Here is a 14,721-nt window from a genome sequence, read left to right on the forward strand (position 1 = left end):
CAAACGCCCTGTGTTAAGTGAAAGAAGATAGACTCGAAAGGTTACATATTATATGATTCTATTACCAAAATGGGAAAAGCAAAACTCTAGAAACAGACAAATCAGAGGTTGCCAGGTACGGGGGGCTCGGGGAAGGTGCTACACACAAAGGATACGGGGGATTTATTGGTGTGATGGAACTCTTCCAAGTATTGTGGTGGTTACATGACTGAACGGGTTGGTCAAGACTCACAGAACACTATACACGGTACACTATAAAGAGTGACTCTTACTGTACCTTAATTATATCTTAATAAAAAAAATAAACCATTCCCCTCAAAATATTGTCCCATGAGAAGAAAATCTCAGACCAGGGGCGCGGATGTCAGATGCCAATTTAACAGTTACCTAAAATTGCGTCTTTGCTACTTTGACCCCTTCTCCCCCTAGACCCGACCCTAGATGGGAAAATACAGTAGCTAGGGAGTAGAAATGAGGCTGAAAGAGGAAAAAAAGCAGCTGACTTTACCCCACCACCAGCCTGGCACCCGCCCCCCCACCCCTCGCGCCAGGAATTGCAGCCTGAAAGGTACCAGAGGGAGGAAGGGGAGGAACTCTATATTGTATACAAATTTGAGGTCTTGCTTATTACACTGACCTGGACATTTAGTTGCTAAAATGAGACTGTTCTTGCGACTGAGAGGCCAGGAAAGCTACGGGATCGGCCTGAATTCAAATGGACGCGTGGAAACAATCAGCCCACAAGGGGATTTGAAGGAACAGTAAGAGAAAGAACAAAGTGACTTTATCATCACCTCCTTATGGAGCCCAGTTTGTTTAATACAATGGTTACTTGTACAATCAGTATGTTAATTACAAATGACTCATTTAATCCCTACAAGTGCCAGATAGGGAACTACTTGTATTCCAAATGAGTAAGATAGTATTATCATAGCTTAATAGAATATTGTAGAAAATGGACCCTATTTCATAATGATCCAGCACCAAAATATGTTTCCTGAGGAAGTGAACTGGGCCCACTGTACAAGCATAAACAGCAGGAAGGTACAATTCTGTGCTCTCAGACGTATTCAGATACCACAGACACCAAGTGATGGAAGAGCCCCACGAGAAGGAAAATTTGTCTGCCATGCACACCTCTGCAACCCTACCTAGTGCTAGAACACTGCCTGCTATAGAGGAAGAAAACATTTGTTGAGTAACTGAATGGATGGAACTCCAAGATGCAGATAGGAAAATGAAAAACAGGAATGGCTTTTCTTTTTCCAGGTGTGAATTGCAAATTTTATTTAATTAGAATCCCAATGATTTTTAGACAAGGGGCTTGGGAACCTAAGACTGTGGGTTGAGTTGCAACTTAATAAAGGTACTGAGCATCACCTAAAGTCAGCTAGTGGAGAGTGATCCCCGTAACTGTGGTGATCCCCGTAACTATAACTGGAAACCTCTCCTTCTGCATGAAACAGATACTAAAAGAAAATTTTTTTCAAATTCTCCATGGAGAATATTTTTATTTGTTTATATTCTTCTTGCATACTCTAAAACGCACAGTGTGAATTTCCTTTCTTCAAAAACAGTTGTGAGCCTGGTCAGTTTATCCGACTTCAGAAGGTCTTCGGAAACATTGCCTTAGGTTTGTGCTAAGCAAGTCACAGAGATTGGTCATGAGCTACTACAAAATTACAGGGGATCTAGTTATTACGCAACAGTTACTAGAAAAGCGTAGAGAACAGACATATAGCCAGACAGAGAGGGTAACAGAAGAGCAGATGCTATGTAAGTAACAGGATTTCCATATATACGTTATGTACAGTATCAGAGTTCTCTTACAGACAGTAAACTTATGCTTAAATCATTATTTTAAGGGCACTCTAATATAAATACAAGTCTCACTAATTTTAATCTTTTCTCTTTGGCTCACAAGTGCACGAAAATACCATAATCAGTTTTTAGAACTTACTGCATTAATATATAAATAAGATACATTACAAATGGGAAGAAAATACAAGACGCCTCTTTAACATGGTAAATCTCTGAATATAAATAAGCAAATATTTCATATACCTACTATTAAACAGTCAATGAAATCATTACATGTGTTCTTCCACTCCGCCCCAAGGTCAGACAACAGAAATATCCACAATCTATACAACTTAATCTCTAAAAATACAGCAATAGTACACCTGAAACAATCAATGACTCTGCTACTGTTTTCCCCTCACAGGATACTAATGGGAAGGGCGGGACTCTTGTCAGGCAGTGGTGCTTTTTCTCATCCATCATCACTTCAGGCGGGAGAAATACCGACAATGAAGTCAACTCCTGCCAACAGCATTTCCCTTGGTCCCCGACACCTGGCATTTTGAAAAACATCTTTCCTGGGGTTGTTGCGCAAGCTGGTTTGCAGCATGTTTGGCCCTCAGTAACTGCTGAAGGTAAAGTGAATTCTCTTGGAGTGGGAGACATGCTGTGATCTATTACTAAGCCACACTCACTATACAGACATATATTTATAGAGAGAGGTATATATAGCTGTACATATATACTGTGCTCCTAATGTGCAACTTTTGAAAAAGAACATCATTTCCTGCTAACTCTAACAAGCTTAAGTAAGGTTTTAACAGTATTCTTCAAGATATTATGTTTTCCCTCAATGAAATGGCCTATGTGTTTCAGCAACATATAGAGTTTGTCCTAGAATACCAGAGGGGAAAGGGAAGTCCCAGAAACTCATGTTCTATGGACGGCAATTACAGATCCTGGCCCAGCCTCTCTATTTCCTCAATGAGGAAGTCGATATCAGACTGGGTAGCGGCTGGGTTGGAGACGACCATCCGGAAGAAGTTGGCCTTGTCCCCCTGAGGCTGGTAGCCAACCATGGTCGTGCCAGACTCCATCATCAGGGCTTTGATTTTCGGGGCCACCTTGTGAGGGAAAACACAAAACAAAACTCAAGACTGATATACCATGCTCTTTTTCAAAATGCAACCCATTTCTTAGTTGGAAAAAAGAGCCATTTTCTTTTTATTACTTGTACAAGTTTCTTCCTTGGCTAATACCTAGTGACTAATTTTTTAAATTGACATGTAGTTGATTTACAACATTGTGATAGTTTCAGATGGACAGCAAAGTGATTCAGTTGTACACACATATATATATATTCTTTTTCAGATTCTTTTCCATTATAGGTTATTACAGGATATTGAATGTAGTTCCCTGTGCTATATGGTAAGAACTTGTTGTTTATCTATTTTATATGAAGTAGTCTGTATCTGCTAATCCCAAACTCCTAATTTATCCCTCTCCCATCCCCTTTCCCCTTTGGTAACCATAAATTTATTTTCTATGTCTGTGAAGTCTGTTTCTGTTTTGTAAGTTCATTTATATCATTTTTTTAGATTCCACATTCACATTCCATGTGATATTTATCTTTTTCTGTCTGATTTACTTAGTACGATAATCTCTAGGTCCATCCATGTTGCTGCAAATGGCATTATTTCATTCTTTTTTATGGCTGAGTAATATTCCATTGTATATATGTACCACAACTTCTTTATCCATTCCTCTGTCTATGGACATTTAGGTTGTCTCCGTGTCTCGGCTATTGTAAATACTACTGCTATGAACATTGGGGTGCACGTATCTTTTCAAATTAGAATTTTCTCTGGATATATGCTCAGGAGTGGGATTGCTGGATCATATAGTAACCCTATTTTTAGTTTTTTTAAGCAATCTCCATAGTAGCTGCACCAATTTACATTCCCACAAACAGTGTAGGAAGGTTCCCTTTTCTCCACACCCTCTCCAGCATTTATTATTTGTAGGCTTTTTGATGATGGCCTCTAATGACTATTTAAGTCTACCCAATCACATATTCCTACAGAAAGCACTGCGCAACTGAATTTTGAAAGTCGGACATAGGACAATGATAATAAATTCAAAATCAAAACCAAAAAATTCACATGGGCAACAACACAAATTAGGGCTTCTGTATAATCCAGTGCCTAGGATACTGTCTGGCACATGGACTCTGCTCAACAAATATTTGCTGAATGGTTAGATGAATGAAATAGTATATAAATTAAATACAATACAAACAACTATAAGTAATATATAAACTAGATATAGAAACCGACAACTAGAATGAATCAGCATTAGAACAGCCTTGAACTTAGTAAAAGATATTTTAACAGACATAGTTTAATACGAAAGTTCCTAGGAATATGTATATTATTCAACTGCGCTGCATATGACCCCTCTAATGACGAACACCAACCTAAGGCAGGGATGCGTCCTCCAGAGGTTCCCACTGATCTGAGCCGCAGTGAGGGGACAATTCAGACCCAAGAAGACTATAACAAGATGTCTCCCTACCACCCCAAGCCTTTAGCTTTTATTTCTCCTCCGTTAGAAAGACACATCAGAGTGAGGATCTTCTGACTAGCCAGAGAAATTGCAGAGGGTTAGATGAGACAAGGAGTGATTCCATACCTTGTGTAGTTTTTCCCGGCGCTCAGGGCTATCCAGAACGCCCCTGAGGCTTTGTGGAATATACCAGAAACAGACATTCGTGTGCTCAGGCTGTGGAGATTTTCACAGACAAGCATGCGTACAAACAAAACAGAAAAATTATGAGAACCTGAGAGAAAGCTGTCCCAAAACCCCTATGGACCCTTGGCGGAAGTCTCTCAGACAAAAAAAAAAAAAGGCTTCATGTTACTTCTATACTTGGGAGAACAACGCCTGGTTAATCCCATCATATCTGACAAGAGAACTGTTTCCCATAACCCATTTTCTAGATGACTAAAGTTACCCACCTTTCAACACTGAAATGTTAAAAAAATTACATTTGGGTCATTTTAAAAAAGGGTATTATCCATCTTGCCATTTTGTAGTGCCTCATGTATAGAAGATGCTCAAAACATAGTTAATTTTATTGGTACTGAATATTCTGAGTTTACTCTATCAATACTGAACCTTCTCTGAAGACTCAGGATTATCATAATGAAAATTAAAACTGGTTCTAATCTATAAGACAGGGCGTATTGAGATGCTTAGAACTGTTTGTGTTCCTGCCCTAAAGACTCATGCTTTTTAAGTCCTTCTGTATTCTTGCTATAGTTTTTCAGTTTCCTTCCTAGTTGCTGTCTGCCATCACTGTGCCTGCCTCTCATGGTCTAGAGACATTACATTTGTTTTAACCTGCTAGTAGAATGTTTAAATTAGTGTAAATGATGAGAGTGAGGTCCCAGAGGTGAAACGCATGAGCACTGTATGATTGATTTGAACTGCTCAGGGCTCTTTTGCTCAGTTGGTGACTCTCCGGTGTGTTCCTAGTAGTTTAGGTGCCTGATAAATAGACTGAATTGAATGCAGGTGGTGTTTTATTACACTGAATTATGAGTGGATGTCCTTTTGTGCAGCACTGGCTCCTATTCCAACTTTCTTTTTTTTTTTTTTTTTTTTGCGGTACGCGGGCCTCTCACTGCTGTGGCCTCTCCCGTCGCGGAGCACAGGCTCCGGACGCGCAGGCTCAGCAGCCATGGCTCACGGGTCCAGCCGCTCTGCGGCATGTGGGATCTTCCCGGACCAGGGCACGAACCCGTGTCCCCTGCATCAGCAGGTGGACTCTCAACCACTGCGCCACCAAGGAAGCCCCCAACTTTCTTTATTCAACTGCGAGCTCCAATAGGGCAGAGACGGTACCTGTTTTGGTCACTACACTATAATCCAGCTCCTGGCCTGGGGCAAGGCACACCGCAGGCACTCAGCCAACACTGGTATGACAAGTACCTTACTGTGTGCAATACGGATCTGAACTCAGGGCAGAGACAACTCAGGGCAGAGATAACTCAGAGAGAACTGTATCTTGCTCTCTTCATAATGAATCTATTGTAAAGTAGAACTTCATTTTAGAACCAGTCTTGGAAGACAAGGATATACCCATCCTATAAGCTTCTTGGAACTGAGGAACACTTTATCATGGAGGTACAACACCATAATAAGACCCCAGAATTATACAGGATTCAGACCTGCCAAGGAAACACCTCTTGCCTACGAAGGGCCGGCTGAGAACTATATCTTTTCTAGAAGAGGTGAAGGGGAAAAGTCATCCCAATGCTACCAGAAGAAACATTCATGGACACAGAGGGAAGTAAATGAAGAGTGCTAGAATGAAAATTCAGAAGCAGCTTCTGGCAACGTGGGAGACACTACAGCTTCAGGAGCTTCCCTCAAGAGATTTTCCAGAAATGCTATACATCTAGTCCAGGATGATAACTTACCTCACCATCAAAAACCATCTCAAATTCCTCTCTGTTTTTAATCTTGGCATAGAGGTATTCTGCCAGCTCCAAGCATTTGTTGATCTGATTTTCAAAGCCCACTGTGCCCTGTTTTAAAAAAGGAAAAGTCATGTTTGTTGGTGACAGGCTGAATTTCCCTGTGATGGCATTGAGAGGGCTATGCTGTCTTTGTCTATCGGAAATATATGTAAGAGTATTCTTGGAGATGGTTAGCAAGAACCATCTCACTAAATATGTATGGCTTTCTCATAGCTCTGCATGCGATAAAGTGTGCCTCGTCTCTTTTGAAGGCACTCTAGTCTCTGGGCAGTTATTCTCAACAGGGCTTTTAGCTTCTTGCTAGTAATTCACAGTCTGAAGCCCATTTCTGGTTTGCTTTAGGATAATGCCACCCAAACTGTTGTCTATGGACTGAGGCCAGTCCACAAAATGTAACCAGTCCATGATAAGATGAGTCCAAAAATTGAGATTAAGTAATAAGGCACTTTTATGGTCACTTGACAGAGTAATTTTATGCCTACTGAACTGCATTTTTAAAACCGGTGTTCATACTTAGTATGGCTTTTTATTTCACCTTTCTAGCAATTCATTTATTGTAGTGTACAATAAATGAATTAAGTGAAGACCAATTTATCGTACTGGTCTATGAGAGGTTAAAAACACCCCAGCCGGTTCTTCACCACAGATAGTTGGAGAAATACTACCTTAGAACCCACCTTCCGCAGCAGGAAGTCCTGGCCAAACACGTCCCCCTCACTCCCAGGCAGGCTACCTTCCATGTAACACGGTATTACCCCTTTCTAGTGAGAGGCAGGCAGGCAGATGGGGAAGCACTGGTCTCAGGATGTGCCCTGAGATGGCAGTAGCTCCATCTATTGACAAACTGATTGAGCATGAGTTTCCAAAGCCAGCATGGCTGATTAGTAACAGCAGCATGGGGGGGGTTGAGTGGGTCGGTGTTAACAAGGAGAGCAGATGCACGAGGCCTGTGGGTTGCTAATGTGTCTGGGCCAAGCCCAACACTGGCAAAGCAGCAGCTGCCGCCGAGCAGTGCTCGGGCCAGTCCACTTTCTTCTTGGGAAGGAAGCCCGCACCAGGTCCCACGTTGGTAACCAATAAATACTCTTTGAGCTAAACTTCCAGCAGACTGTTCAAAGCGGTTATTGTCAGGCAAAACCAAGGCACAAATTACTGAGACAGGCCATGTGGTTATCATATTTCTGAATGATAGGGCTCTTTCTCTTGTTGCAATTTATGACTATTTATATGCTTAAAATACCTATGATTACTCTGTGGTAGAAATCAAATTCAGACTGTTTCTATATTAAGACAAAATAACTTAATGAGGAAAAAAACTAATAATCCATCAAATTCTTCTTACAGAAAAAACATTGGACTAGATGTTTGGCTGGAAACCCTTTTTTGTTTTGGTATCAGGTGACCCGATCTTATATATGGAAATTTATTTAAATTACTTTAACAGTAGAAAAATAAAGCGATGGCTGCAATATAAAGCTGTGAAATAAAAATTGCCCTTACTTGATTGCATACAAATACTTTTGAAATAAACAGTCCCATGGTATTCCTCTCCCTCACCCCCACTGGGGGAAGTTCCAGTAGTTTGCTTCTTTTTCTAGACACAGAAATGCATCCTGAAAGACTGATGAATGCAGACATAGCATGCCTCAGTCTAGGATTTCTTAGAATAAAGTATGCATTTTCTAGAAGAGAGTATAGAAGTACACATAATGGGAAAGCCATTATTTAAAGAGAACTTAAAACTGTCATATATATCCCATGATTTGAGGCCATATAAAGGAACTCAGGGTTCTGCACAGAATAATGTAGTAATTTTATCTTTATCTCTTTCTCTACATCTGCACTAAACAATTTCAGCATCCCTAAGGACTGCTGTGGAAGTCCTTATCTTGACAAAATTTTTAGTGCTTATAAGAGAAAGTGATAAGAAAAGTCATGCTAATTCAAATTGAGGAGACTGAATGGAAGGAGAGAGAATTTGACATAAAGGATAAAGTGATTTCATTTGCAAAGAAAATACAGTTAACTCAATTATCTAGATATTGATTTCGTACATAATGGATTATCTGGGATATATCTTTGCCTCACTTTTGCCAGCTAGCCTGTGCAAATTACATTTCTGCTCTATTTCCTGTAATGCCCTCCTTCGTACCTTTGCTTTCCACATCAGCCAGAACTTGAAGATGTCCACATGGCGGCCACACTGAATGGCTTTATCCCCAGTGTCGTAGGAGACGTCATACTGCTTGTCTGGCTGGAAGAGGTACCCTGCACACATCTGGTTGCATCCTTGGAGGATACCCTGTAATGGAAATCAAGACAGGCGTGCATCTGTATTCACAGGGCAGAGGTGTGGATGGTTTTGAAACAGGGCAGGCCGGACTTAGGGTCACATACAATCTTTCTTCTAACGTCTCATGAGGCCGTGCACTTGTTCTGATGTCCTTCTCCAAAACCACCCTTGGAAAACCCTTCGCCCCTTCTCCTCTATCACTCTGATTGGAAAACGATCTTTTGTCTCAGATGCCAACAACAAGAGCCCACCCTACTGTCCCTCTAAGGAGCATCTGGAAATGTCCATGGGTGTTTTCGGTTATTTCACAGACTGGAAGTGCTAGGGCATTCAGTCAGCAGGGGTTGGAGATATAAACTTCCTGTAGAGGGTGGGATAGTTTCATGCGTAGAAGAATTTTCCTCCGCCAAAGCACCCCCTAAAAAGTGTTCCAATCCTTTCCGGGAGCTCCTATGAAGTTAACAGGCGCTCTACTTAGGAGTGGAGTAAAAAGCTTGTACAGGTACTGGCCCCCACGGGTTGGTGACAGGCTTTTGAAGACGCCTCAGTGTGCAACAGTTTTACTGGAGGAACAAGGCCCTCCACGGCAGGGCCCTATTAGATTCTTAGGAAGAGAATATACTACCTATTGTTCTAAGTGCCTTACCGGCATTTTGTCAGTGCGGTGACATGGTTAAGAGCTCAAGCTTTGGAGCCAGAGTACCCAAGTCTGAAATCCGGCTGACGTTTGCTAATTTGGGCAAGTTATACAACTATTGTCATTTACAGAAGCTTTTTGGTCAACATTCCTTGTTGCCCTAAGTTGACATTTGTAGTTGTGGTTCCAAATAAGTTGTTTCAGCTCTTGGGACCACAAACTCAAATAATGCCCTTGTAGTTTCTATCACTGGCAGGGCCCTGGGGGCTGAACAAGGAAGAAGGACAGTTCAGAGCAAGGGCCAACAGGATATGCTGGGTTAGCCAAAGGCTAACATGCGCAGGTGGGAAAGAACAGCCATGGCAGGCCCAGTGGGGCTGTCAATCTTGTGAGTTCCTCAGCCAGTACTGTAAAAAAAAAAAAAAAAAAAAAAAAAAAAAAAAAAAAACCCATGCTTTTCTCTTTTTGTGCCTTCTAAAGGGTGTGCAGGCCACCAGCTCATCTTTGGGGGAAGGGCAGACCTTTTCCTTGACCAGGATGGCGGAGCACTGCAACAGCACGCCCATCATCTTGTGAGGATTCCAGGTGACTGAGTTGGCCCTGAAAGAAACACATGATGCTCTGAGGAGGAGGTGCAGGAGTCGGCAAGAGGCAACCGTCCTCCTGAGGAAAACATCACCCACCGCAACTCAAGTCAAGACAAGTTTTCGACACCTCGTCCCCTAAATTGACTAATCAAGTGGTAAACAAATATTTTGCAGGCAGTCTCAGAGCACTAAGTGGCAGACTGCCTCTTCTAAATAACTGTATTAATACTACCTAACATTTATGAACATCATTTATTATGTATCCTATTGTTCTAAGAGTGTTACAGGCATTTATCAGTGCAGTGTCATGGTTGAGGGCTCAAGCTTTGGAGCCAGAGTACCCAAGTCCGAAACCTGGCTCTGACATTTGCTAGTTTGGGCAAGTTACATAACTCCTTTGAGCCTCAGTTTTCCTGTCCGTAAAGTGGGGAGAACAGTATCTGCCTCAAGGAATTGAATAAAATGAGTTAGTAAATATATAATGCTAATAACCATGCTTGAATACTTAATTCTCACAACAATCCTATCATATAGGGACTATTATCACCCCTATTTTAGATAGAGAGACTGAGGCACAAAAGGGTTCAATACATCACCCAAAGTCACACAGCTGGGAAGCGCTGGAGCCAAGATTCAAGTTCAGGGAGTCTAACTGTCGAGCCAGTGTTCATATCCTCTCCACTAGACTGCCTCCCTCTAGGCTACAGACTCAGCTTCTTTCTGCCTTCCCATTCTTACTAATGAATTGGACTGGTGACGCTGACCTACCTGCTTATAAGGTAGTATGAAGACTGACACATAAAAGCAAGGATCAGTTGGACAATTCTAGACTTTGGCTACTTAGCAGCATTGTTTAAATGCTAAATAAACATAATCTTGCCTGTTTAGGCTGCAATGATAGCTTAACAAGCATGGTCTCCTAGCAACCACAACACTCTGTCAGACACAATTAAATGGTTAAGGAGCACACTAGCTAGGACATTAGGGAAACAACTGTAATGTATGATGATTAAAGCTTAGGTAGCTCCTTTCCAATGGCCTAGCCCACAGCTGGGCTCTATGAAAACATCCTGTGAAGGATGTTTTCCCCAGACATAGCAATTGGCTCGGAATTATACTGCCTCTGCTCTCCCTGGAGCTAAATTCCTGCTGTGAATTTTTAACCTCTTCATCTTGCTTAGGTGCATAAGAGGGAAAATAGTTTAGTGTATACATGACCACAGGCGTACGCTGTATCTCAAGGAGAAGAAAGAAAGGCCTGATGTACTTTCCCCCATGTGCATAATAAAAACCTTTATGAAAGAGACTGTGAAAAGTTGTAAGAAAAGTTGACTAAATGTTTATTTCATTAAAAAACATCAGTGTCGGACTTCCCTGGTGGCGCAGTGATTAAGAATTTGCCTGCCAATGCAGGGGACACGAGTTCAATCCCTGGTCCAGGAAGATCCCACATGCTGCAGAGCAACTAAGCCTGTGTGCCACAACTACTGAGCTTGCGCTCTAGAGCCCGCGAGCCACAACTACTGAAGCCTGCGCGCCTAGAGCCTGTGCTCCACAGCAAGAGAAGCCACTGTGATGAGAAGCCCGCGCATGGCAACAAAGACCCAGCACAGCCAAAAATAAATAAATTTATTAAAAAAAAAATCAGTCAAGCCTTATTTAGAAGGTAGTGAATTTAATCCATTTTCTCATTGCTATCATTCACTGAATCATTAAACAATTACACATAGGGACTTCCCTGGTGCAGCAATGGTTAAGAATCTGCCTGCCAATGCAAGGGACACAGGTTCAAGCCCTGGTCCGGGAAGATCCCACATGCCGCGGAGCAACTAAGCCCGTGTGCCACAACTACTGAGTCTGTGGTCTAGAGCCTGTGAGCCACAACTACTGAGCCTGCGTGCCACAGCTACTGAAGCCCGCGCGCTTAGAGTCCGTGCTCCGCAACAAGAGAAGCCACTTCAATGAGAAGCCCGCACACCGCAACGAAGACCCAACGCAGACCAAAACATTAAATAAATAAATAAATAAGTTTAAAAAAACCAGTTATACATAGATCTCACAAAATGTCTTAAATGTTTTTTGAATGTCCTAAAGGTCTGAAGTAAATGATTCTTTGGTGCTACAGGTGGAAAGTAATAAGACATGACGTGGATTCAATGTCCTTCAGAAGACATATGTACTTTAAAATGTTAGAAAAGAAAAAGTCTAGTGCAAAATTTTTCAAGTTTTTCTTGACTCAAAGATGGAAAATGGAAATTGCCTGAGAAATCTAAAGTACAGCTGGACTGGCTTATCTACATTTAAGATCTTGTCCTCCAAGTTAAGGGTCATATAACTATGCTTCAACGAGTCAGTCTCACTCGCTTCAATACTGGCCTTTCAAAACTGAAATGCGGGCTTCCCTGGTGGCGCAGTGGTTGAGAGTCCGCCTGCCGATGCAGGGGACACGGGTTCGTGCCCCGATCTGGGAAGATCCCACATGCCGCGGAGCGGCTGGGCCCGTGAGCCATGGCCGCTGAGCCTGCGCGTCCAGAGCCTGTGCCCCGCAAAGGGAGAGGCCACAACAGTGAGAGGCCCGCGTACCGCACACAAAAACAAAAACAAAACAAAAAATACACAAAAAACTGAAATGCAAGGGAAGAGGCACAGGAGAGGTAACAAACACTGAAGCCACTGGAGTGCTTTCCCTGACACCTGCTCTCCGTCCACTTCTCCACCCTTGGTCTGCTCTCACTGCTCTCACTTTGCTCCAGCCACAATGGTCTCAGTGACAGTCCTTCCTCCAACTTGCCAAGAACAGTCCTACCTCAGGGTCTTTGCATTTGCCCTTCCCACTGCCTGGAACACTCTTCCTTGTATTCATGCTTCCTCTCTCCCTTTATCCCAGTATCTGCTGAACCGCCTCCTCCTCAGAAAGGCCTCCAACTACACTGTCTAAAATAGCATGGCTTGGCAGATGAAATATCTTTGTTCATGAGACAAGTTAGGTAAGCTGAGTGTCTTACCCTTTTCCCAGCTTAATGGGAAACGTAAGCTTAGTGAGAATAAAGAATGAAATAAGTCAGCACCCCTTTCTGTGCCCTTGACAAACTCCCATTTAGCCTCCAAATCCCCACACTGGTAAGTCTCTCTTCTCTCCTACCCGGGCACCTTGCAATCACATCTATTGTTGAGCATATCACATGGTGTGGTAACTATCTGCATACTTGTTTTTTTCTCTTTCCAAATCGTGAATTGAGGCGAGAACTCATTTGACCGGGAAATCCATCATCTTTAATTTCCCAGTGCCTGGCATACAGTAAGTGCTCAATAAGTGCCTACTGAACAAAAGTGAGCTTAGAGTGAATAAGACGTTGGGAATCAGGGCAGGGACATTAGGGACTCAGCGGCACAGCGTGTTGCATGGCCTGAACGGAGGGGGGCCCTGTGCTCAGCCCTTACCTTTCTATGCCGCTGAGTTTATGGCGGTGCTTCTGAGACATGAGCAGCCCGCCACCCCAGGCAGCCTGTGAGGACAGAGAAAAAGAGAGGGAGAGGGAGGTGGCGCTGAGGAGTCCACGCCCGGTCACTTCACATCTCTAGCGAAACATGAGCGAGAATGTAAACAGCGAAAAGCGTAAGCTTCTCTGACAAATGGAACCCACGCTGACTGTTCCACCAGGGGCAGTTGTGCTTATTCATCGTTTATCACTTCTTCAAAAGTTCCTCCTGGTTAACGTCAGAGTCGCAGTGCAAGTGATACAGGTATATAGGGGCTGAGTCTGTGGTGCTGAGACCCAAGGCCCAAAGTGCTCTGGAAAGCCAGGGACACTTGAGGAGACAAGGGGCGGAGCTCCGGGAGCGACACAAAGGACTAGGGACTGCTGTCTGATTCTGCCCAGAGCAGAATTCTAAGGGCTCCTGAAAAACTCACAAGGCAGCAGCCCTGGTGGGCTTGGAGGTCCCACAACCACTCCTGCAATAGCAAGACATTTTTATGCATCCTCTGATGCATGGGGATCGAATATCTTGGGACACCATGTGACACAGGAACAGCCTTTGTTATCATTTGTCCAATAGCAGGGCAGATCACCCCACTGTCTAGTTGTGAGAAGTTAAACCCATAAGAGAATGGAGAGAGAAAAAGGAAAAAACACATCCAGTCACACATGTGAAAATGTACCTCTTATGTTCCTAGGAAAATTTGGAACTAAATCTCTTAATTGATAACACCTTCCATATGCTGCCTTATTTTTCCTACATGTACCAGATATGCATTTCTTTCTTTCTTCTTTTCTTCCTTTCTCCTTCCTTCCTTTTTTTTTTTTTTGGAAGAAAAGTGTCATAGATGGCTGGACTGAAGGCAGATAGCTGAGTGCCCAGATTCAGACTCATGGCCACTTTCTATACGTTGTATCTTACATCTTTTCCCTCTGAAATCAGTTGTCCTTCACTCTTAGACATTTGTTCAGACAAAAGCTTTCCGGGAAAGTGACAGAGATGAAATTCTAGGATGAATCACAGATGACAGCAATTGGCCAGTAAGGGCTGGGTGAGCCCCAGAGGATGGACAGACGTGTGGTGTGCACCTGTCATGAATGGCCTGCTAGGGGCCAGAGAAATGTAGTAGGGAGAGAGGCAATGGGAGAAGCTGGAGGCAAATTATAAAGCAGAGCTGCTTCCACCCCCCCGACGGGACCAGGCCACTCTGAGTTACAGCGCTTACATCGACATGCAGCCAGAGGTTGTATTTCTCACATATATCTGCAATCTCCTGTATGGGATCAAAAGCGCCATAAACAGTCGTGCCGGCAGTTGCATTGACATACAGAGGAATGTATCCCTATAAGGTAAGAGGGACAAGCTGATTAGTCTTTCTAA

General features: G+C 42.9%; 1 protein-coding gene across 2 annotated transcripts in view; it reads right to left on the minus strand.

Annotated features, from left to right (window-relative positions):
- Window positions 1–1,523: 1,523 nt before the first annotated feature.
- Window positions 1,524–14,721, minus strand: part of GAD1 (glutamate decarboxylase 1) — a 40,841-nt gene continuing 27,643 nt past the window's right edge. For both annotated transcript variants that reach the window (XM_030849721.3, XM_060302275.1), the window contains 7 exons: window positions 14,567–14,683; window positions 13,303–13,367; window positions 9,796–9,874; window positions 8,497–8,646; window positions 6,285–6,392; window positions 4,492–4,581; window positions 1,524–2,924 (listed from right to left, as the gene is read on the minus strand). In XM_030849721.3, coding sequence (XP_030705581.1) covers window positions 2,751–2,924; window positions 4,492–4,581; window positions 6,285–6,392; window positions 8,497–8,646; window positions 9,796–9,874; window positions 13,303–13,367; window positions 14,567–14,683 — 783 coding nt within the window. In that variant the 3' untranslated portion in view covers window positions 1,524–2,750. The remainder of the gene's footprint in view (window positions 2,925–4,491; window positions 4,582–6,284; window positions 6,393–8,496; window positions 8,647–9,795; window positions 9,875–13,302; window positions 13,368–14,566; window positions 14,684–14,721) is intronic.

This window comes from Globicephala melas, chromosome 7 (genome assembly GCF_963455315.2).
Source record: "Globicephala melas chromosome 7, mGloMel1.2, whole genome shotgun sequence".
In the NCBI taxonomy this organism is placed as follows: Eukaryota; Metazoa; Chordata; class Mammalia; order Artiodactyla; family Delphinidae; genus Globicephala; species Globicephala melas.